This window comes from Budorcas taxicolor, chromosome 19, assembly GCF_023091745.1.
Source record: "Budorcas taxicolor isolate Tak-1 chromosome 19, Takin1.1, whole genome shotgun sequence".
NCBI classification, from domain to species: domain Eukaryota; kingdom Metazoa; phylum Chordata; class Mammalia; order Artiodactyla; family Bovidae; genus Budorcas; species Budorcas taxicolor.
The window spans coordinates 7,831,659-7,852,659 of record NC_068928.1 but is presented as its reverse complement, the minus strand read 5'-3'; the positions used below and the strand labels follow the sequence as shown (position 1 = coordinate 7,852,659).

At 54.0% G+C, this 21,001-nt stretch overlaps 1 protein-coding gene across 1 annotated transcript in view; it reads right to left on the bottom strand.

The window, feature by feature from the left end:
- Positions 1–10,738: 10,738 nt before the first annotated feature.
- Positions 10,739–21,001, bottom strand: part of AKAP1 (A-kinase anchoring protein 1) — a 31,383-nt gene continuing 21,120 nt past the window's right edge. Inside the window, exons 3-11 of the mRNA XM_052658760.1 lie at positions 19,285–19,418; positions 17,448–17,574; positions 16,803–16,930; positions 15,111–15,288; positions 13,704–13,854; positions 13,252–13,319; positions 12,378–12,451; positions 12,112–12,174; positions 10,739–11,748 (exon numbers count right to left, since the gene is read on the bottom strand). Coding sequence (XP_052514720.1) covers positions 11,674–11,748; positions 12,112–12,174; positions 12,378–12,451; positions 13,252–13,319; positions 13,704–13,854; positions 15,111–15,288; positions 16,803–16,930; positions 17,448–17,574; positions 19,285–19,418 — 998 coding nt within the window. The 3' untranslated portion in view covers positions 10,739–11,673. The remainder of the gene's footprint in view (positions 11,749–12,111; positions 12,175–12,377; positions 12,452–13,251; positions 13,320–13,703; positions 13,855–15,110; positions 15,289–16,802; positions 16,931–17,447; positions 17,575–19,284; positions 19,419–21,001) is intronic.

Below are 21,001 nucleotides of genomic sequence, written 5' to 3'. Positions count from 1 at the left end.
CAAACGTTAGCGTGCAGCAGAGCTACCTGGATGGTACGTTAAAGTAGATTCTGACTCAGTGGATCTGGGGTGAAAATGAAAGAAAAGTGAAGTCGCTCAGTCGTGTCCAACTCTTTGCGACCCGTGGACTGTAGCCTACCAAGCTCCTCCGTCCATGGGATTCTCCAGGCAAGAATACTGGAGTGGGATGCCATTTGGATCTGGGGTAGAACCTGAGAATTTGCATTTCTAATAAATTCTGAGATTGAGACTTTACTTGAAGAACCACTGTTCAGAGGCAATCAGTTGGGAGAGGAAGCTGGAGGGAGGTAACACTTCCAGAAACTGGTGCTATGGTGCCATCTAGTGGCCTGAGACCACAGTGGCAGCAATCTGCGCAGGATGGATTGCAGACCCTTGTAAACGACTCAAGAAACTGTTGACTTGTGTGGAGTGCATTTCCCGTGGTTAACTCTTCTTTCTTTCTTCCTTTTTTTTTTTCTTTAGGTAAACTTCTTATTGAAGTTCAGTGATTCTTTTCATCCTCCAAACAACAACAGGCAGAAAAGCAACAGGAAGACAAGTCTTCTGCAGCCAGAATCTCAACAATACAAACTTTGGTGTGTGCCCCCCAGATGCTTCCAACCTAAGGCATGACAGTTCCGACATACTGGCAGACAGCAAAACAGCCACCTGGGTTACACAGGAATTAATTGCTGATTTAATCTAACACAAAGCAGTCCTCAGCACTTCCTGGCAGCCAAGTCAAAGTAGGAAATAAGAGTTCCATCTTTTCACAATCTGAAGCACGGGAGCACACCTGTTAAAGAGGAATATTGAATGCCCCAAGTTCTAGGAGAAGTGGATCTCATATATAAGAGGGCAGGAATTAGCTGAGGAGGTTGTGGAAAATGCAGATTCCCAGTCTCACTCTCAATAAGAGTTTCTGGTTAGAGCCCCGCACATTGCATTTTTAAGAGTCACTCCAGATAAACGCTGAAGCAAAAGACATGAGCCCCTAATCTGAGAAAGACTGTATGAAAAAGTGACCTGCTGTAACGATGTGCTTCTCCCCAGCACGGTCCAACAGGAACCTGTGATCACGTGAGCCACCTTCACGTACCCATCAGCCATTTACAAACACAAAAAAAGAAAGAAGAGAAAGACAAAAAGAAAAAAAATTGATTAAAAATTTTAAAACACCAGGACTTCCGCGGTGGTCAGCTGTTAAGAAGCCGCTTTGACATGCAGGGAACGCGGGTTCGATCCTTGGTCTGGGAAGATTGTACATGCTGTTGAGCAATGAAACCAGTTCGCCACGGCTACCGAGCCTGCGCACCCTGGAGCCTGGGCTCCACAGCGAGAGAAGCCACCGCAGTGAGAAGGCCGTGCTCTGCAGTCAGAGAGCAGCCCCTGCTCACCGCAACGAGAGCCCGCACACAGCAGCAGAGACCCAGCGCAGCCAAAAACAAAGAACATAAAAATGTTTAGGAAGAACAAATCAAGCAATTATCCAACTTAAAAAGAAAAACCAAAAAAAAAAAAAATTTTAAGAAAAAAAAGTACAGGATGTATATTTTCTTTAACCCACTACATCCAGAATATTATTTCAACATGTAATCATTTTTCTCACAAAGTATATGTTTTACAACACACCTCAGTTCGGACAAGTCACTTTTCAAGAGCTCTTTGCCTGTGGTCAGAGGCTGCCCCATCAGATCGTGAGGCTCTCGACGTCATAGTGTCCATCAGAACTTGGAGTGAGGACAGAAATGTTCTGTTATCCGCATTTGGGCATCATTTATTGAGTACTGTCCACCAGTGCCTGTGCAAAGCGCTTTACAGGCTTTATGCCTGCTCACGCTCTTGTCAACCCAGTGTTAGGGCTCTCAAGACAGGGAGGGTGCTGGGAATCGACAGATACCACATCCCTGGGGTCGACTGCTACTGTGTCCACGCCTGGGGGGCCCAGGAGGAAGAACTGGGTCAAGAGTCTGAGCTAGGCTCCTGGCAGGGGAGATACCCGAGTGAGGCTGGACAGAATCCCGTCGATAGGGGTGATGGGGAGAGATTTAAACACTGAAGGGGATTCAGGGGTTGGGTGGGAACTGCCCAGCGTCTGGTAGACAGGGCTTACAGGTGGCAAGAAACAGAGGTGGATGAGGAATTTACTGGAAGGTGACTGGGAATCAACAGCAGGACATCAGAGTCACCTGCTGAGCACCCACTCCAGTGTTCTCGCCTGGAGAATCCCAGGGATGGGGGAGCCTCATGGTCTGCCGTCTGTGGGGTCGCAGAGTCGGACACGGCTGAAGCGACTTAGCAGCAGCAGCCTACAAGTAACTACTGAAGTTAAACCTGGTCCTCCCCCATGGCCCAGCAAGCACCCTCCCAGGTGCGGGCTCAAGAGAAATGGATACACGTGGCCACTAAAAACACAAGAAGGAATCCCAGCACTTCAATTCGTTACAGCCTGAACGTGGAAACTGGAATAACAGTCGTCCAAAGGCTGGATCAGAGAGCTGCAGCGTGTTCACGGGGAGGAGTTCGCACAGCAAGGCACCACCGAGGCACGTCACCTCTCACACAGCACCGCGACCTCACGCACCTCCTGCGTGACCCCTCCACAACAGGTGAAACTAACCCTAGGGTGACAGAAGAATGATGATTACTCGGAAGGGGGTCCCAACCAGAAAACGCTGCGAGAGAAGCCCGGGAAGCGTTCCTCTTTCTTCACTGGATAATGGCTACCCTAGGTGTGATTATGCAAAAAACGTCCGCATTCTCTACTCAAGATCTGTGCACTCTATAGACAAATATAGTGTATACGTTATACTGCAAAGGCCGCAAAGGCCATCATTTATATATGTGCGTTTGTGTATCGTGCATCTATTACTACGGAGAGTGAAAGCCGCAAAGGCCATCATTTATATATGTGCGTCTGTGTATCGTGCATCTATTACTACGGAGAGTGAAAGCCGCAAAGGCCATCATTCATATATGTGCGTCTGTGTATCGTGCATCTATTACTACGGAGAGTGAAAGCCGCAAAGGCCATCATTCATATATGCGCGTCTGTGTATCGTGCATCTATCACTACGGAGAGTGAAAGCCGCAAAGGCCATCATTCATATATGCGCGTCTGTGTATCGTGCATCTATCACTACGGAGAGTGAAAGCCGCAAAGGCCATCATTCATATATGCGCGTCTGTGTATCGTGCATCTATCACTACGGAGAGTGAAAGCCGCAAAGGCCATCATTCATATATGCGCGTCTGTGTATCGTGCATCTATCACTACGGAGAGTGAAAGCCGCAAAGGCCATCATTCATATATGCGCGTCTGTGTATCGTGCATCTATCACTACGGAGAGTGAAAGCCGCAAAGGCCATCATTCATATATGCGCGTCTGTGTATCGTGCATCTATCACTACGGAGAGTGAAAGCCGCAAAGGCCATCATTCATATATGCGCGTCTGTGTATCGTGCATCTATCACTACGGAGAGTGAAAGCCGCAAAGGCCATCATTCATATATGCGCGTCTGTGTATCGTGCATCTATCACTACGGAGAGTGAAAGCCGTGGAAGCGTTAGTCGCTCAGTCACATCCAGCTCTTTGCGACCCCATGGACTGTGGCCTGCCAGGCTCCTTTGGCCAAGGGATGTCCCAGGCAAGAAGACCGGAGTGGATTGCCATTCCCGTCTCCAGGGATCGAACATATGTCTCCTGCATTGCAGGCAGGTTCTTTACCAGCTGAGCCACCAGGGAAGATTATATATATATATATTTTTTAAAATATATTTAATATTAAATATATATAAAATAAATGCCCAGGCTGTTGAGATCAATTAAACCTGCATCTCTGGGGACTGCCCGGTGGTCCAGTGGTTGAGAATCCACCTTGCAATGCAGGGGACGAGGGTTCGATCCCTGGTCAAGGAACAAAGCTCTAATATGCTGCAGAGCAACGAAACCTGCAAGCCACAACTGGAGAGGCTCCGTGCACCGCGTGGAAAAATTCCGTGTGACTCAACCAAGACCCAGCGCAGCCAAATAAACAATTTTTAAAAATGTGCATCTCTGAGAATGGGTCCCAGGCATAGGTGGTTTTTGAGGCGATTCCAAATACACAGCCAAGATTGGACATGACTGACAACCCTTGGATCAGTGTTTCTCAGACCCTGCTGTACACACGAATCACCGGGAGTCTTATTAAGAGGAAGACGTGGGTCAGTGGGGGGCCTGAGCGTCCCTTCAGGTGCTGCCAGCGCGTTGAGGGGTGGCCCAGTCTTTGCTGCCTGCTCCACCCCAGGCTCCGGCCTGGTCACCTGCTCAGGAACAAGACCTCCAGCAGGGGCCGCCGCCAAGACACCATCCCAAGGAAACTGAGGCTCTGGAATTCTCAACAAAGGAGTTTCTAGTTGAAAGAGGCAGGACATAGTAACTTAAATTTTGGGTGGGGGGACAATGCACAAATGTTTACAGTGGGGGGCAGCCAGCCAACTTTTTCTATAAAGGACTGGGTATTGGGGGCTTTGCGGGGTGGCCTCTATCCAAGGTGCTCAGCTGCGTGGCTGCAGCAGCAAAGCAGCCCTAGACAGTATACACACAGCTGCTGCTCTGTGCAGATAACACCGTTCAGACTCAGGCCTGCCCTGTGACCGCGGTTTGCATCGCCCTATCGCTCACATGTGCTGAGCAGGAACAAGGGAACCTCCTAACAGTCCCCCGAAGAGGAGACGTGTGTCTGGGGGACAGGAAAGGAGGTGGCCGTGCCCTCTTCTCTCCATTTTTCTTTGGAATCGTGTATTGTGTTCATCACCTATTAAAGAACAAAAAACAGACAAGACTTGCACATAGGACGTACTTGCAGACTGCCTATCGTGAGGCCTCCTCTGCTCTCACTTTTACCAGCTTCGTTCCTCGTGCCTGGGAGCCAGTCCCGCGGGCCAACTCCGTTTCAGCAGCACGCCCAGCTTCTCCCCCCGGCCCGCTGCCCACCTCCCTTGGCCTCCCCTTCCTTCAGCAAAGCCCGGTGGAGGCCGCCTCCTGCTGGGCACAGGCGAGTTGGCTTCAAAAAGGGAAGCTGAGGCACCACATGCAGAGAAAAGATCAGCCTGGAGTCTGGAAGGCCTGACTTCCAGTCCAGCTCTGCTGATTCTCAGCCCCTGGTGCCCACCTCACCAGCAGTTGTCAGGATCCCATAGAAAGTGCGGGAGGGTGGCTCCACCAAGCCCGCCTCCCCAGGTAGAGGTGCCTCCAAAGAGCCAGAATGTGCCCCATCTTTGCAGCCTCCTGGCAGGATACTTGGGCTTATGTGGCAGCTCAGCTGGTAAAGAATCTGCCTGCAACTCAAGAGACCCCGGTTCGATTCCTGGGTCAGGAAGATCCCCTGGAGAAGGGACAGGCTACCCACTCCAGTATTCTTGGGCTTCCCTTGTGATTCAACAGATAAAGAATCTGCCCACAGTGTGGGAGACCTGGCTTCAATCCCTAGGGTGGGAAGATCCCCTGGAGGAGGGCATGGCAACCCACTCCAGTATTCTTGCCTGGAGAATCCCCAAGGGCAGAGTAGCCTGGAAGGCTCGCAAAGAGCGACTAAGCATAGCACAGCAGAACGCTTGGCATACAGCAGGCGCTCAATGGAGAGAAGAGACCAGTGGGAGCAGGCAGAGCTTCTGTCCATCACCAAGCCAGAGGCCAGGAAAGACAAGATAGCCACCCCAGGTCGAGACAGGAGGGGGCCGTCTGTCCCCACCTGTTAGCTGGGCCTATTGCAAGCAACAAACAGCCAAGATCTCTCCTAGATAATGCGCTTTGTAAAAATACAAAATAAGTTAGGCCCCTAAGAGGAATCGCCAGGAAGGCCCTTAGAGATCAGTGTAAAGTCAAACCTGGCAGACACCTCTGTGCGCACCTAATTCACTCTTTCACAGACGGGGGCTAGGGAGTAAGGCACTTGCCCCCAAGGCCACGGCCAGAGTTCAGTGTCCTCAGAGGAAAGTCTGGGGCCAGAACGACACCATTGATCAGGATAAGCCACACGTAGCCCCCAGACCTCATGACTCACGACAGACCCACTTGGGATACCCCACACTCCCTCTGCGGGTGACTGCAGCTCCGTTCCTCACCATCTTCCCGTGGGCCCCCAGGCAGGCAGGCTAGTCTCCACCCGGAACTCAGCGGATGCTGGGGGCCAACGGGGCACACGCTGCCTCCTGAAGCCTCAGCCTTGGGACTGAGGGTACCTCGACCCGCCCTTCGCTACCAGCACCTGGTGTCAGAATGTGCGATCCTACTTTGTGGAGGGGGAGGGAGGGCAGTTTTTTTGGCAGGCATCTGCTCCAGTAGAGACACTAAGGCTGACCTCAGGACAAAAAGAGAGATTCCAATGGCCAACGAGTCATATGTGTTCTGAAAACACACAAGTGAATCAAAAGCACTTCCCCGGTGGCCCAGTGGACAAGAATCCATCTGCCCACGCAGGGCAGACAGGTTCCATGCCTGGTCCGGGAGGATCCCACAAGCCTGGGCACCTGCACCCGTGCGGCAACTGCTGAGGCCCGCGCACCCTGGAGCCTGGGCATCGCAGAAAAGGCGAGCCCCCACGCTGCAGCTAGAGAGCCCACTCCCCACAGCAAAGAGCCAGCACAACCCAAGATAACTTTAAAAGTGAATCAAAATTACTCAGGAACAGGTACATAAGAAAGAGTGTTCTGCCCGTTTTCCTCACAGTTTGATTATTTCTGATCCTCCATTTAGGTCTTTAACCCATTTTCTCTGTGTGTGTGGTGTTAGGAAGTGTTCTAATTTCAGTCTTTCACAGGTAGCTGTCCAGTTTTCCCAGCATCACTTAATGAAGAGACTACCTTTGCTCCCTTGTAACAGGTTCTTGCCTCCTGTTAACGCTAAGGTGCCTGCGTGTGTGTACCAATGAGGTGGATGAACCTACAGCCTATTACAGTGAAGTCAGAAAGTGAAAAACAAACGTTGTATATCAACCCATATATATGGAATCTAGAAAGAGGGCACTGACGAGCCGAAAATTTTTGACCAAGCAAATGATGAAAGCAAAAAAAAAAAAAAAAAAAGAGCCAATCAGAAAGCAACAGGAAAATGAACTAAACACCTAATAATGTTACAACAGTGATCACACTCAACAAGTGAAATCCACCTACTGACTTTCCAGATTTCACCAAAAAGGAAAGCAGTCGAGGAAAGACAGGAAAACACGATGCCAATACATACAAAATCCTTTAATGTACTTCTCTTAGAAATGGATAGTACAGGCAAAAAAGGAAAAAACTGGGGGAGGGGGTGGAGGGAGACAGCAAAAAAGGGAAACAGATTGAATTTACAAGCTGAATTTAATAGATCACATAAAATTTTATACCAAACCAACAATAAAGCATCATTATTTTCAGGGGTGGCACAACATTTTCCACAGTCCCCTTCCCCCCCAAAAAAATCATTCTAGAGTTTATCTGGAGAAATAAATGCACCAAAGAACCCAGAATTTTCTGAGTGAGAATATACCCACGAGGCTGTCAGCACTGGAGTGAGAGTGATGAAGGCGACAGTCCAGTCCTGAGCTGCCCAGACCAGCAGCCTCCAGCCCCCCGTGACTGTGGAGCACCCGAGCTGCTCTGAGTGCAAATACACACATGGGACTCCAGACTTCATAGAAAACCACCCAAATGTCTCAGTATGCCCAACACCCATTACACGCTGAAATAGGTTAAATAAACCATTATTAATTTCATCTGCTCTTTCCTTTTTGAGACGCCTAGAAAATTTCAAACTATACACGTGTCTCATTCCATGTCTCTGGACAAAGCTGGTCTAGAAACGGGTCTGGGTTTTCAATTTTCTGTCCGCGTTCTTTAATGCCCACAGAGACTGTTTTCCTTTTAGAGCACCTGTCTGGCCTTTTAGATCACCTGTCTGGCCTAGGTGCCGTGAGTTTCTCCTGGGTTTGTTTACATAAATTTTAATTTTTCTAAGAGGCAAAATGATGGATCTCTCCCGTCTGTGTTTTTCCAATTCTCAGTTCTGAAACTCTCCTAAGAGGCTGGTCAGTGAGCCACTGTGGTGTCTGGGGACACAGGAGGGGGAATGATCATTCTCACACTGTCAGAGAGGAGCTGTGGTCGAGAACCTGGCTTTCAGCCTCACGTCCGCTCCACCCACAAACCACAGTCCCCACCGTCTATCTCTGGGGTCAGCCCTCGCTCACCCCAGAGGTGGGCATGAGGACCAAGTGATGTTTAGCCACCTTTTTTGCGACCCCACGGACTGTAGCCCACCAGGCTCCTCTGTCCGTGGGATTTTCTAGGTAAGAACACTGGAGTGGGTTGCCATTTTTTCCTCCAGGGAATCTTTCTAAGACAGGGATGGAACCTGTGTCTCCTGCATTGGCAGGCAGATTCTTCACCACTGAGCCTTTTGAGGACCAAGGATTCCTGTAAAGCAGCATGGTATCTGACAGAAAGTTCTCCACAACTCCAGCTCAACCTTGACCTTCAGCCTACAGTGGTGCAGCAGTAACCCCAGAGCAGACACCGACACCATACTAGGTCCAGTTCTTTCTCCCACAGCAGCGCCCCAAGGACCAGAGAGGGGCCACAGCCCACACAAGCACCTGCAGCGAGAGCAGGCTGGCTCTCCGCTCCCATGCTCAGCCATCCACCTCGCCCACACCCGGGGCAGATCATCCCTGGGGGAGATCTCCAGCCCCAGCTTCTCCCATTTAAGAGTTCAAGTTTACACTTAAGCTGCTGCTGCTAACTCACTTCAGTCGTGTTCGACTCTATGCGACCCCACAGACGGCAGCCCACCAGGCTCCCTCGGGTAATTCCAAGAACACACCAACAACCAGAGGGATGCCATCTGGCCTGGCAGAATAAGGACCTCCATGAACCCGGAAATCCGCTCCTCGGCAAAAGCAACATGAGCAGCAGCAAAATGGTCAAAAGTAACTTTTTCAGAAGTCTGGAAATTAATCCAAGGCCCATGGCAACCTAAACGGCATCTATCCAAAGCGTACAGGCTCCTCAGTAACTTATGTTTTCTCCAATATTCCAGCCCTGAGACACCAAGCACAACCTCCTGACCATGAGCCTGGGCCCTTGGTCCTGACCCCATCACTTGTCAGCCCAAGAGCCTTCCCAGAGGAAGCCTGTCTCAGCCAGACCGCTCTGGTTTGGCCTCCACTCCGTCACCTCCCCTGCCCTCTGCCCTGCACAGAATCATGGGTTCCGGCTGTCAAAATCCCTCACTGCTCCCCAAGAGAGAAGCCACGCCTGCACCCCCAGCGGTGAGAGACCTCTTCAGACTAGCCTAAAGGCTGCCACACACCACTTTCCGTTCCACTGATGCAAGCTGTAAAGAAAAAGCTTAGCCCTGTGTATAACCCAACTTGACTAAAGTCACAACCCACTTATGGCTGGGACTGAGGGCAGTTGGCGGTTAAGACCGCACGAGAGCTCGCTGAGGGCCAAGCTCCATTCCAGCAGGGATATTTCCATTTCATTGCCTTATGAGGCTGATACCAAACAGTGGCAGATTTTTTCTTGGGCTCCAAAATCACTGTGGATGGTGACTGCAGCCATGAAACTAAGACACTTGCTCCTTGGAAGAAAAGTTATAACAAACCTAGACAGCGAATTAAAAAGCACAGACGTCACTTTGCCAACAAATGTGCGTATCGTCAAAGCTACGGTTTTTCCAGTAGTAGTGTACAGACACGAGTTGGACCATAAAGCTGAGCCCCAAAGAATTGCTGCTTTGGAACTGTGGTGCTGGAGAAGATTCTTGAGAGTCCTTTGGATTGCAAGGAGATCGAACCAGTCCATCCTAAAGGAGATCAACCCTAAATATTCACTGGAAGGACTGATGCTGAAGCTCCAATACCTTGGCCACCTGATGCAAAAAGCCGACTCATGGGAAAAACCCTGATGCTGGGAAAGATTGAGGGCAGGAGGAGAAAGGGCCAACAGAGGATGAGATGGCTGGATGGCATCACTGACTCAACGGACTTGAGTTTGAGCAAAGTCCAGGAGAGAGTGAAGACAGGGAAGCCTGGTATGCTGCAGTCCATGAGGTCACAAAGAGTCGGACACGACTTAGCAACCAAACCACCACCACCACCAGTATCTGATCATGGAAACTGAAGCCTGTATTTTACCCACTTGGTACCCAAAGCCAGGGAGAGAGGCTGCAGCTCTGGGAAAAATGCCTTCTGTGCCTGGGGCTCTCTCAGCACTCCAGAGACCCTGGAGGGGTGGGCAGGCCCAGAGGCCAGGGCTCAAGGCCCGGAGCCTATGTTTAAGAGGAGAGGCCTTTCGATCAAGACTTGGTTCTGCTCTTAAATCACTTCACAGATTTATTAAGAATGCACAAAGAATTTGGGCAACCAGTATTTTCTCCTCAAGCCTGGCTGTCTGAGACTATCACAGGAGGAAGCCAGGGGAAGGCTGGCCGCCACCTTGTGGAGCAAAGGGGAGGAAAAAGCCAGACGGAAATTTCTGGCTAAACTGTCTTCAGAAAGCCATGAGTCTCCTAGTTTAAGTGGCCCCCTAGGGCCCACCACGCTCACAACCACCCCACGACTCCCCAACTGTGTTCACCAGGGGAAGAAACGGAAGCTACGGTGTATACAATTTGAGATGTCTATGTTTGTATGTTTAAGTTACTTAAATTGCACAATGCTGCCTGAACTCAGTCTAAAAAAGAATCAACACACACCACTGCAGGGTAATCCAATGAGGTTTTTTTTTTTTGGTTTTTTTTTTTAACAAATTTGTACAGAAAAAAAAAAAAAAAAATCCCCGGGTCACATTCTATACCATACACTCACCCTGTCCGGTTATGCAGGAAGGGATGGGAGCTGGGACAGGCAGCGGCCACAGATGACCCGGGATGTGGAAAACCCGCGAGTTCCCTTTGTTCTCCAGTGTATCTTGTACAAAATAATTACATTTTTTTAAACATATTTACAGAGTTTGCACAAATAGAAAATGGTTACAAATTACAACTAGGCTTGGCAAGATAAGTTTCCCCTCTCCTCTATCACTGACTAAGGCCAGAGGTACGATTGCTCTGTATTTACAGATGCATTAAAAAGGCTGTCTTCTTAGAGACCCAGATGGAGTTCATAAAAAATGGTTAAACAATCATAAATTCATTTGTAAGCTATACAAGCGATTGATGCCCATCAGTCAGTTCATGTCTTGCTCCCTAAATAAAGACTCGAAGGTAAAAGAATCCCTTCCCCAAAAGCAAGAACACATCCCTTGGCCTGTCTGCTTATAGGGGTTTGGGTTTGGGAGGAAATAGAATAGAGGCAGGAAGAAGGGAGGAAGGGAATTGGTGGGGCGGGGTTGGGGCGGGGGGTGGAGGGCAGGACAACCTAGTTGAGGCAGTTTTCCTTTCATTTTTTTTTGTTTGTTTTATAAACAGCTTGGAACCAGGTTAAGCCGACTGGCTTGTAACACGCCATCTGATGGCTTTGAAAAGAACCCACAATTCCCTCGTCTCAGAGACGGAAACAGCTCAACGTGACTACAGTACAGAATGAAAGGACTCTCTGGAGACGACAAATGTTTGTAATTCTGCTGTAAAGTCTTTGCCTTGAGTGCCAAGCCCAATTCCAACAGTGCAAAACAGACTCCAGAGGCGGTGTGGGGCGGGTCAGAGGCTTGAGAAGCAGCTGTCCACCCACTGAGCGAGTCCTCGCTCCACCAGCGACCGGTTTATCAATACCACCTAGGAGAGAAAGGTCCTGGAGAGTGCGGCCACAGCACCGGGCCGGCGCGGTTCCCCCTCAGCCTAGGCCCTGCCCCCGGCGCCTGAATGACCGGGCCGGGCCCGCCAGGGGTTCATGGACAGGCTCTGCCAGCGGGCGAGCAGGCTGTCCACGCTCTAGTACCAAGAGACAGAGGGGAAAACCCCAAGAGACAAGGTCCAATAGAGCCCCGGGACGTCCTGCTACGGGGCCGCCACAGCTCTGCGGGGATCGTCAGCTGCACCTCCAGCCGCCACCCCCTAGATGACAGCAGCATCCCCACTCCAACTGTGCCCACCAAGAGCGTCTCTGGGCGTGACGGGGGAGAGGAGGCCAGGACTTACTTCATCTCCAACCACGCTCCACAGCTGAATCAGAGGAAGGCCGGTTGGGCTGTAGCTCGTCACCTGAGAGAACAAAACCCCCCATGGTGTTAATAAGCTACCCCAGGCCCCTCTCCTTCAAGACTGCTGGCCGACCCAGGGCATGGGCCACGGGAAGGCAGGCACTGAAGGTCTGCTCCCAAGAAGCCGGGAGAGCTCACAGAGGCTGGAGGCACCGGGCAGGGGCTCCCCCGAGACAGACTCGCCAGCCTGCCTGCACCACACACCTGAGCCAGCAGCGCCGTGTTCCCCGTCATCTCGCTCATAGCCGCGTCTGCCTCGGGGGAGAAGTGGTCATCGTCTGAGGAGAGGGAAAAGCAGCGTTTGACTCTCACTGAGGCCCGGCACTTGCCACACAGCTCACAAGTGTTCTCCAAGCAGACGTCAGGCGCTGCCACGCAGCAGGACCTCCCGGGACAGAGCCACACCCGTGCCGAGTGCAGAGCCCCAGGCCTCCCTGGGTACACTCGGGGTGCCTGCTGCACGCCACCCCCGGGGGACAGAGATGCTGCCTCCAGTGAAGTGTCGCTGCCACCAACACTGAATCGGGGGCTGAATGCACTGCTGCCTCATGGAATCAGGACCACGTTACAGGTGAGAACATGACAGACACGGGTCAGTGGCTGACAGTCAGCCCGCTCCCACAGTGAGGCAGGTGCAATTCAGACCCCGGCAGCTGGCCAGACAGTGCACTTTGCACAGCGATCCCAGGCGGGCAGGGTGCGTGGACAGCACTCCTTGTCGGATCAACACTCCCGAACAAGGACACACCCAGGGTGAGAGGCAGGGAGGACGGGGGCACAGGGCCAAGGCCTGGGAGCACCTAGGGAGGGAGCAGTCTCTGCAGGAAGCCTCTCAAAGCCGGAGGCCCGGGTGGAGGCCGGGGCAGTGGGCCTGAAGGCGGGGGTCCAGGGACCAGCACCACGGGAGAACTTGTTAGAAACGCAAGTTCTCGGGCCTCCACCCAGACCAGTCCATTGGAAACAAAGTGGCCGCAACCTGCGCTGCTTAAGCCTGGAAGGTGAGAACAAGGGTCTCACAGAGAAGACCTCCTTTCAACACCTGCTGCACCCCGCCCAGGCCCGCGGCCCCACCTGTTACCTGACAGGGGCATCACGCTGTCCAGAAGCACCTCTGCTCCCTGGAACGGCAGGGTCACAAAGTCAGACCTGAAAGACAAGCAAGGCCCAAGCTCAGCCTGGACGCCACGCTGCCTCACCCCAGGCTGACGCGCCCCTCCTGCTCAGCGCCGTGACCCCGAAACCCAGTGAAGCCACACAGAGGCGCACATGACAGGCACAGGCCACTGCTCCTGGCTCGCCTGCACAGGCCTGGCCGTGGAGGCGCTGCTTGCATTGAGCGCCCCAAGAGAAGCCGCCTCCCTTGTGCCCAACAACACCTGGACTTCTTCCACCGGACGGGCCTCTCTGCTCTGTCTCGCTGAGGCGAGGACGGGATTCGTTTGCATCATCCTCTTTCAAACAGAGTGGGCAGCAGCAGCAGAACCCGCCCACGTCCCAGGCGCCCGCTCTGCAGACACCGACTGGACTCACCGGATCTGCCGCAGCACGTCCACTTTCACCCTCTTGTAGCCACCATAGTCGACGTAGCGAATCTCGACCTCATTGGTGTCCTCGTAGGCGGCCACCACCTGGGCTCGCCACCAGGCCCCGTCCACGCCGGGGGCAGCACAGATGACCGTTACTGCGGGCAGACGAGAGCGTGTGCCCAGAGCCAGCGCAGGGCAGGGCAGCCACAGGCCCTCCCGGGCCCAGCACGGACCAAGGGCAAGGCCTGCCAGCCGTGCATCTCTGCTGCCCCCAACGTCCCCAGACCAGAAAGTACCCACCCGAACCTCTTTCTCTGAGATGTTCTCTGAGGCCAAAGGCAGACACAGATTACCTGATATTAAGCCAGGTAAATTTCAGTATTCAGGGAATGGACCAGCACCTGCCTTCTACTCTGAAGGGAATGTCCCAGAAAGAATCCAGAGCCTCCAGTGCAGCAGACCCCTGGCTAGTTGCCAGGGTCTGCTCTGGCCCACCGCAGACCAGACCGAGGGCTCCCAAGCCCAAAGCCCACTTCTGGCCTTCGCTTTAGGATGGTGCTGAGAGCAGGAATGCTTGGGGCAGCCAACCAGGCCAGGGAGTAAGTGCCCCTGAGCGCCACCAACCCCGGCCTGGGGCAAGGGCGGGGCCTGTGGCACGGCTGGCCATGCTGTGTTCTGACCCTGAAGGGCAGGCTCCAGCACAGCTCAGTCGCCTCCTGGCCTCCAGTTCTGTCTTCACTTCTGGGTTGAAGCAACATCAGGGAACCTAACACTATTCCTCCAAAAGGAAAACCTTAATATAAAATGCCCCCCAAAGTTCAAGTGTTCCTTATGTCTTAGAGCCCACTGGGGGCTTCAGGTCAGGAGTCTCTGATGGGGCAGGTTAGAGACATTAGATCTCTGCTAATGAGGGCGACGAAGGAAACAGAGCTCCGGGGCAGGGGCCACCTGGGCAAGTCACTGACTCCAGAGTCTTTGTTTTCTCACCCGTTGACTGGAAATGCCCCAACCCGCCGTCACCAGACTGGGACCATCTATGAGAGCAGCGTCCGCAGTAGGCACTGTGCATGTCTGACACACACAGTAGCCACCCCGATTCCCAGACCCCATGGGCATCCACCTCCCTCAACAGGCAAGCAGCAGAGCTGAGACCAGAACCCTCGTGCCAACTCTATTCTGACCCCTTCTCTCCATCAGCCTGTGGAAACATCAGCTTGAGCTAGCCAGGAAATGGAGCCCAACGCACCCCAGGCTGACACCAAGAACTCAGGGATGCTAATCCCAGGAAGAGCCCCAGAACAGCCTCCTGCTGGTTAAAACCATGGGCAGAACAAGAGGAGACCCCCCAAACTTCTCCCTGAGCCTGGCCAGAGTGCAGGTGCCCCACTCCAGCCCCGAGGGCAGCGCTTACTCTCCACCGGGGTGGGCAAGGTGGGGATGCCAGGCTGAGAGTAGCAGAGATACATCTGCTGGTCCAGGCTACGCAGCGCGTGGAAGGTGGGGTGAGTGTGCTGCTGCACAAACAGGTGCCCGGCGTTGACCTGGTTGACCACGATGACCTCCACAGTGACGCCGTCCGGAAGCATGAGCTGCAGAGAGGGGAGGGGCGTGTGCACTCAGCAACCCTTCTCACACCTGGGATAAACTCTGAGGCCCCAGGGCAAGACTCCGAATTGGCACATCTTCGGAAAAGGCAGAGCAAACCAAAGCAACATGGCTCCTAGACAACAGAGGTGCAAGGAAAGCTCTCTTACGCCATTCAAAGTGTTTGGCTCCCCTGTGGCCCTGGCCCTGCAACACCCCACGTAACCACAAGAGGTGGCCTCAGTTCAGCTGGGCAGGGAGGCCCCCAGGCGTCCACAGTGGATGGAGCGTCTGGCCGCCCACGGGCCTGGGCACAGCTTCTGCCCAGTCCCCCTCTTCTCCAGACTCTGTAAGGCCCAGGGAAGGCAAACAGGAATGGGGTGGCCACTGAGAACAAGAGTAAGAGATGGTCAAGCCTGAGGGCCGCTCCACCAGCTCCCTGGAACGGCAGCTGACCCCAGGAGCGCCAGCGTGACCGTCGGCCTCTCTCCAAGCTAAGGCAACACCGAGGTGCTGTGGACACAGAAGGGGATCCACGCCACCTCCCAGCCAGGTGGCCACAGAAAGAGCTTCGGGTGAGAGCTCCGCGCTGACCCCCGGCCCCGCGGGCCAACAGTCATGGCTCCAGCCACTCAGAGCCCAAGGAGAGGAGGCCTCACCAACCGCTCAACTACCTGAAAGAGAGAGCGCGGGCTTGGGGCCAAGCCTCACAGGAAACCCCGAGGATTCAGAAGTGAAGCGTGGAGTGGGGGTCAGCCTACTCCCGGATATCCACAAGAAAGGAAGGGACACCCACCCCTTCCCCCAAAGCACAAGGGTACTGGGAGGGGGAAAGACACAGGATGAAAAGGCCAGCATCCTAAACGTTTTCTTGGAGCGCACAACCACCCTACATGTGAAATGCAGTGTTCTCAGCCTTCAGAAACCTACAGTTCTGCTCCCAGTGAGACGAGGCTCCCAGGGCTGGAGGCGCACAGCAGGATGGGGTGACAGGCCCCAGAGGCCCCACAGCCCCAGCACACAGGCCCCACAGTGCCAGCTCCTCTGCGAGGGCTCCCGGGGGTGCAGAGGGAGCGGGGCTTCTTTCCCTTTATGACCCAGGTGCCCCTCGTGAGGATGCAAGGGGAAGGGCCTCCTTCACCAGGGCCACCGCCGGACCCGACTCCACCGGAGGGGTCCCTGAACCAGGTCTCACGGTTATCAGGACAAGGCACAGCTCAAAGGCGTCCCAAGCCAGCCTGCACATGGCCAGTCAGGAGGGAGTAGTCCTTTCCAGGCAACTGCCTAGAGAACAGGCTGCCCAGGTGGCAGAGGTGGGGAGAACGGTCCTTCCAAGCAGGGACCGAGAAGCCTCTGGCTTCCTACAGCACCCTGGCCCCCAGCCCAACCCAGAGAACTAAAAGCAGAGCTGACCACTGGCCAGAGGTGAAAGGGCAGGCCGCAGTGTGCCCCGGCCTTCCTTGCCCACGGCCTCGGGGGCTTCCACCTAGGGCCGGCCTGGAGGAAGGGGCATGCTCACCCAGGAAGTCATTGGAAGAGAAGGCAGTGCCAGCGAAGGCAGCGGGGGAGCGTAAATGTTGGTGAGGTTCAGTTCTTTGAACTTCTTGCCAATCAAGTTCAGCGCCTTGTCCACATGATGCTGAGAGCCTGAATGTGGGGCCAGATCACAGTCACAGGGCTCAGACAGAGAGCAAAACTGAACTCAGGCCCACCCCGCACCGCACCGGACTTTCCCCAGAGTTCAGGGTGCACCTTTAAGGTGCCAAAATGCCAAGCCTCGCCTTGGGGTGAAACACATCTAAAGCTGGAAGCCTGTCGCCCTTTCACATTTGGCCTCTGTTGTTTATGACTGCACTAATGCAACAGGAGCTTAGCTGACGGGGAGGGCCGGCCTTTGTCCACCATCAGCCCAGGAGCCCTGGCCAGTCCCCGAGTGCCCACCCCTTTCCCGCCAGAAGATCTGGGGGATCCCAAGCCTCCTTCAAATACCAGAAGTGGTGAGGCTAACAGGGAGACTCGCCCACTCCCTTCACCTGGGGTGAGGAGCAGGGTTTCTATTCGGAGACTTAGGCTTCAAAAGGGGGCAGGTGGGGCCCAGAGGCTTCGAGCCACTTATGTCCCAGTAAGAGACCTGTCGAAAGCCCAGGCAGCGGCTGCCACTGACCTTCGATGTGGCAGACCTCGGTGCTCTGGGTGTAAGGCAGGGTGGAGACGTGGATCTTGGCACCAGACGTCTGCTTGAGGAAGCTCACGTAGCGCCCCTGCTTGCCGATCAGCCGACCAACCAGGTGCTTCGGGAGAGAGGTGAGCGGGCTAACAAGAAGCCAAACTCGAGCAGCCCCAAGACCCGCCCCTGCTTCACACCAGGTCAGGCTCACACGTGTTCTCGGCACTCACTCACCAGGCACTGTTCCGAGTGCAAAACAAACGGCATCTGTTTATCACCATTTTACAGTTGATGGAACAGACCCAGAGAGGTTAAGTTAATTTGGCCAGGCTCACACAGCTACTGGCTTCCCTGGTAGCCCAGCGGGTAAAGAATCTGCCTGCAAAGTGGGAGCCCTGGGTTCAATCCCTGGATGGGAAGATCCCCCAGAGAAGGGAAAGGCTACCCACTCCAGTATTCTGGCCTGGAGAATCCCATGGACTGTATAATCCATGGAGATACAGTCCATGGGGTCGCATAGACTCGGACTCAACTGAGCGCCTTTCCCTTGCACACAGCTACTGAGCAGCTGCACCAGGCAACAGGCAGTTTCCATTTCCTCCCCAGCAATGGGGCTCACACTTAGAGGCTGCAAAGGCAGCATTTTCTCCTCCTAGACACTGGGATGTTTCTAAGCACAAGGTTGGATTTTTGAGTCCTCTACCTCTCCAAGTCTGCTCAGGTCCAAAGAATGGCCTCAGTTCGAAAACAAAGGTCTAAAACCCTTGGGCTCCTGCTGCCAACTCCAGAGCACACGTACCCTGCAGGCCAGAGGAGCCAAACTCAGCCCAATATAAGACAAACCCTGAAGCAATCCCCAGTGACTCCACCCGGTGGAGCTGCTAGGGACATAGTCACTCTGCACCCAAAGCTGCCGAGGTGTGCCCTCTTCAAGCCCTGAAGGAGAGAAAAGAGGGCAGCTCTGCCTTCAGGGTCACTGGGGGAAAGGCATAACCAAGGGGGCCAGCCGTGTGGGTCAAAGCAGCCTGCCTGTCCTCAAGGTCACACCAGGCCAAGTCTCCACCTCGGCAGGAGGCTAAGAGCCCAGGAGAACGCAGTTGGGCAATTGTTTCTGAGCCCCTAAGACAGACGTCAAGATCAAGCTAATAAGATGTAAGTTAGAAAAGCAAGAAGCTAGAAATCACTTAAGTACCCAGGAATTGGGGGACTGGTGAAGTAAACTCACATTCACACAATGAATCATGCAGTTAAAATTCCATTTTCAAAGAATAACACAGGAAAATTAAGTTGTTAAATATTTAAAAGCATTAATTAAAGCAACATAATCTTAGTTTTGTTTAAAAACCACAGGGTGCAAGATGAGAAGGAAATAAAAGTCTTCCTAGTCACTCTCGGGGGTAGGATTAAGCTGATTTTTATTTTTTTCCTACACTGCTATATTCTTCAAGCTCTCTAAAATACGGATTTATGCTGTGCTCAATTATAAAATACAGTCTGCGTTGGAGAGCGCGAGGAGAGCATGCTGAGGGGACTCCTGGCCAGCCCCTGCCCTCAGCCTCACTTTGCTAGCATCTCCAAACTGATCTGAGCCCTGCACACCAAGAAGAGCCCAGAGGAGGGGAGGAGCCGGGGAGTGTGAGAACGCCGCCCCCGAGGGCAGCTGAAGGTACTCCGCGCTGCAGGAGCTCTCCAGACTTGGGCAAAGCAGAGCATTCCCACACCTTCAGCCTCCGGCTCCCTGGGGGCTTCTCCTGGTTTAGGTGCCCCCCCTTGGCCCCCTCTCCCAAGCCTGCTGACCCAGGGCCCGGGGCCACTTAGTGCTCGCAGCCCTTACCTTTGGCACCTCGATCTCCCAGATGATCAGGTCAACCTTCTTGGGATTGGAGCCTGCCTGGGCATTCTGGAAACTGTCAGGCTTCCTGAGGCCACAGCAGCTGTCCACCGAGTCCATGCTGTTCCCGTCTGAACCTGCAGGGGAGGAAGCAGCGCGCACAGACACGGGCCCAGAGCAGTTAATAACGTACAACTTCCAAACTTGCACTCCCAAGAGGCCCCCGCCCCACGCCCCCTCCTCAGGCTTGGCAGGTGACTGTCAGCTCGCAGTCTAGAAGGCTCAGAACAGCCCCAATGAAAGGCGGACTGGGGGTGTAGACACACCTAATTTTAGCCTGTCACTTACAGCCCCACTTGCTGAACTGGCAGCCGCGCCCAGCACAGCTGCTGGAGCAGAGACAAGTGGTGAACTGGGAAGAAACTGATGTTGGCTCAGCAAGGGGAGTCCATGGGGCGGGGGAGGGGACAGGCCAGCCGGTCCCCAAGGTCTCGGTGGCCTGTGCCTGGTGTAGGTCCTGGTGGAGCCCAACTGGTCATAGCTGGTCCACACACAACCAAGCGGCCCCTCCGATGAAGGGCCCGTGGGCACCAAGGTCCCAGGCCCGGGCACTCAGGCGGGGGCCTTCAGCCGAGCAGAACTACAGAGTCCCCACTTGCCCTTTTCCCGGTCAGGGCTGGGAAGAGAGGGCGACAGGAGGAGGGCCCCTCCCTCTGCTGAGGCCTGACTCACGCACTGCTGAAGGCTCTCAGGGCTCCCGGTGGGTCTTCAGTTCTGAGAAGACACCCCCATTCAGGGTCTGCCAGGGAGCCCACAACCCAGGCACGGGTCAGACGGCTTCAGAAAAGTGGCTCTGGCTGAAGTATGGAAGACTCGACTGCCAGAAATAGGTCATTCCTGAGAGGCTACTAACTAGGCTATCTTCCACATGGTTTCCCTAGGCCCTGGACATAATCCCCTACAAAGCGACCCCGGCCCTGCCTGGACAGAGGAAGCAGGCACTCCTCCCAGCTACGGCGAGGGGCTCGACACTAGGGGCTTCACGCTGGGAAAACCACCCTTCTGGAGAGAAGTCTGCTTAGCCAACCTGGCCGATGCAGGCGCAGCTTGTGCCCGGCCCCCAACTGCTGACCGACCAAGCAGGACAGGCCTCCACCCTGATGACACTTAGAGGGGGCTCAGACCACACTGCGACTCCCACCAGCCCCCACCTGCTGTGCCCAGGCCCCACCCCCGCCCACCACCCCTCCTCTGCGGCCTAGACTCATCCCAGCAGCCGCCACTGCCAAACTGGGGTCCGCATGACGAGGCTGAGGGCCTCCTCTATTTCCAAAAGATTTCCGTCCATTTTAAGATGCTTTAGAGTAACTTTTTAAAAGTAATTTAACATCCCGGAAGTCGGGTGCATCTTATGGCCTCTGACTTTTCTACACTGGTGGCTGGCAGCACCTTCCTATCACAGGTACACACGAAACAGCAGTGTCTCAATCAGTGACAGCACCTTACAGGTGGCAACACGCGCAGCACAGCAGATGCTGAGAGCACTAAAATCCCCAGCAAGGGCCCCAACCGTCCTGGGGCTGAAACGACAGGGAACATCTCCAGGACAAGCAGGCTGGAGGCCCGCAGAGGAACCCGCGGCCTCTTTCCGTGAGACAAGTGCAAATACCCTAGGGAAGCTGCAAAACCAGGGTCAGGAGCTGCTGACCTGTAAGTGAGC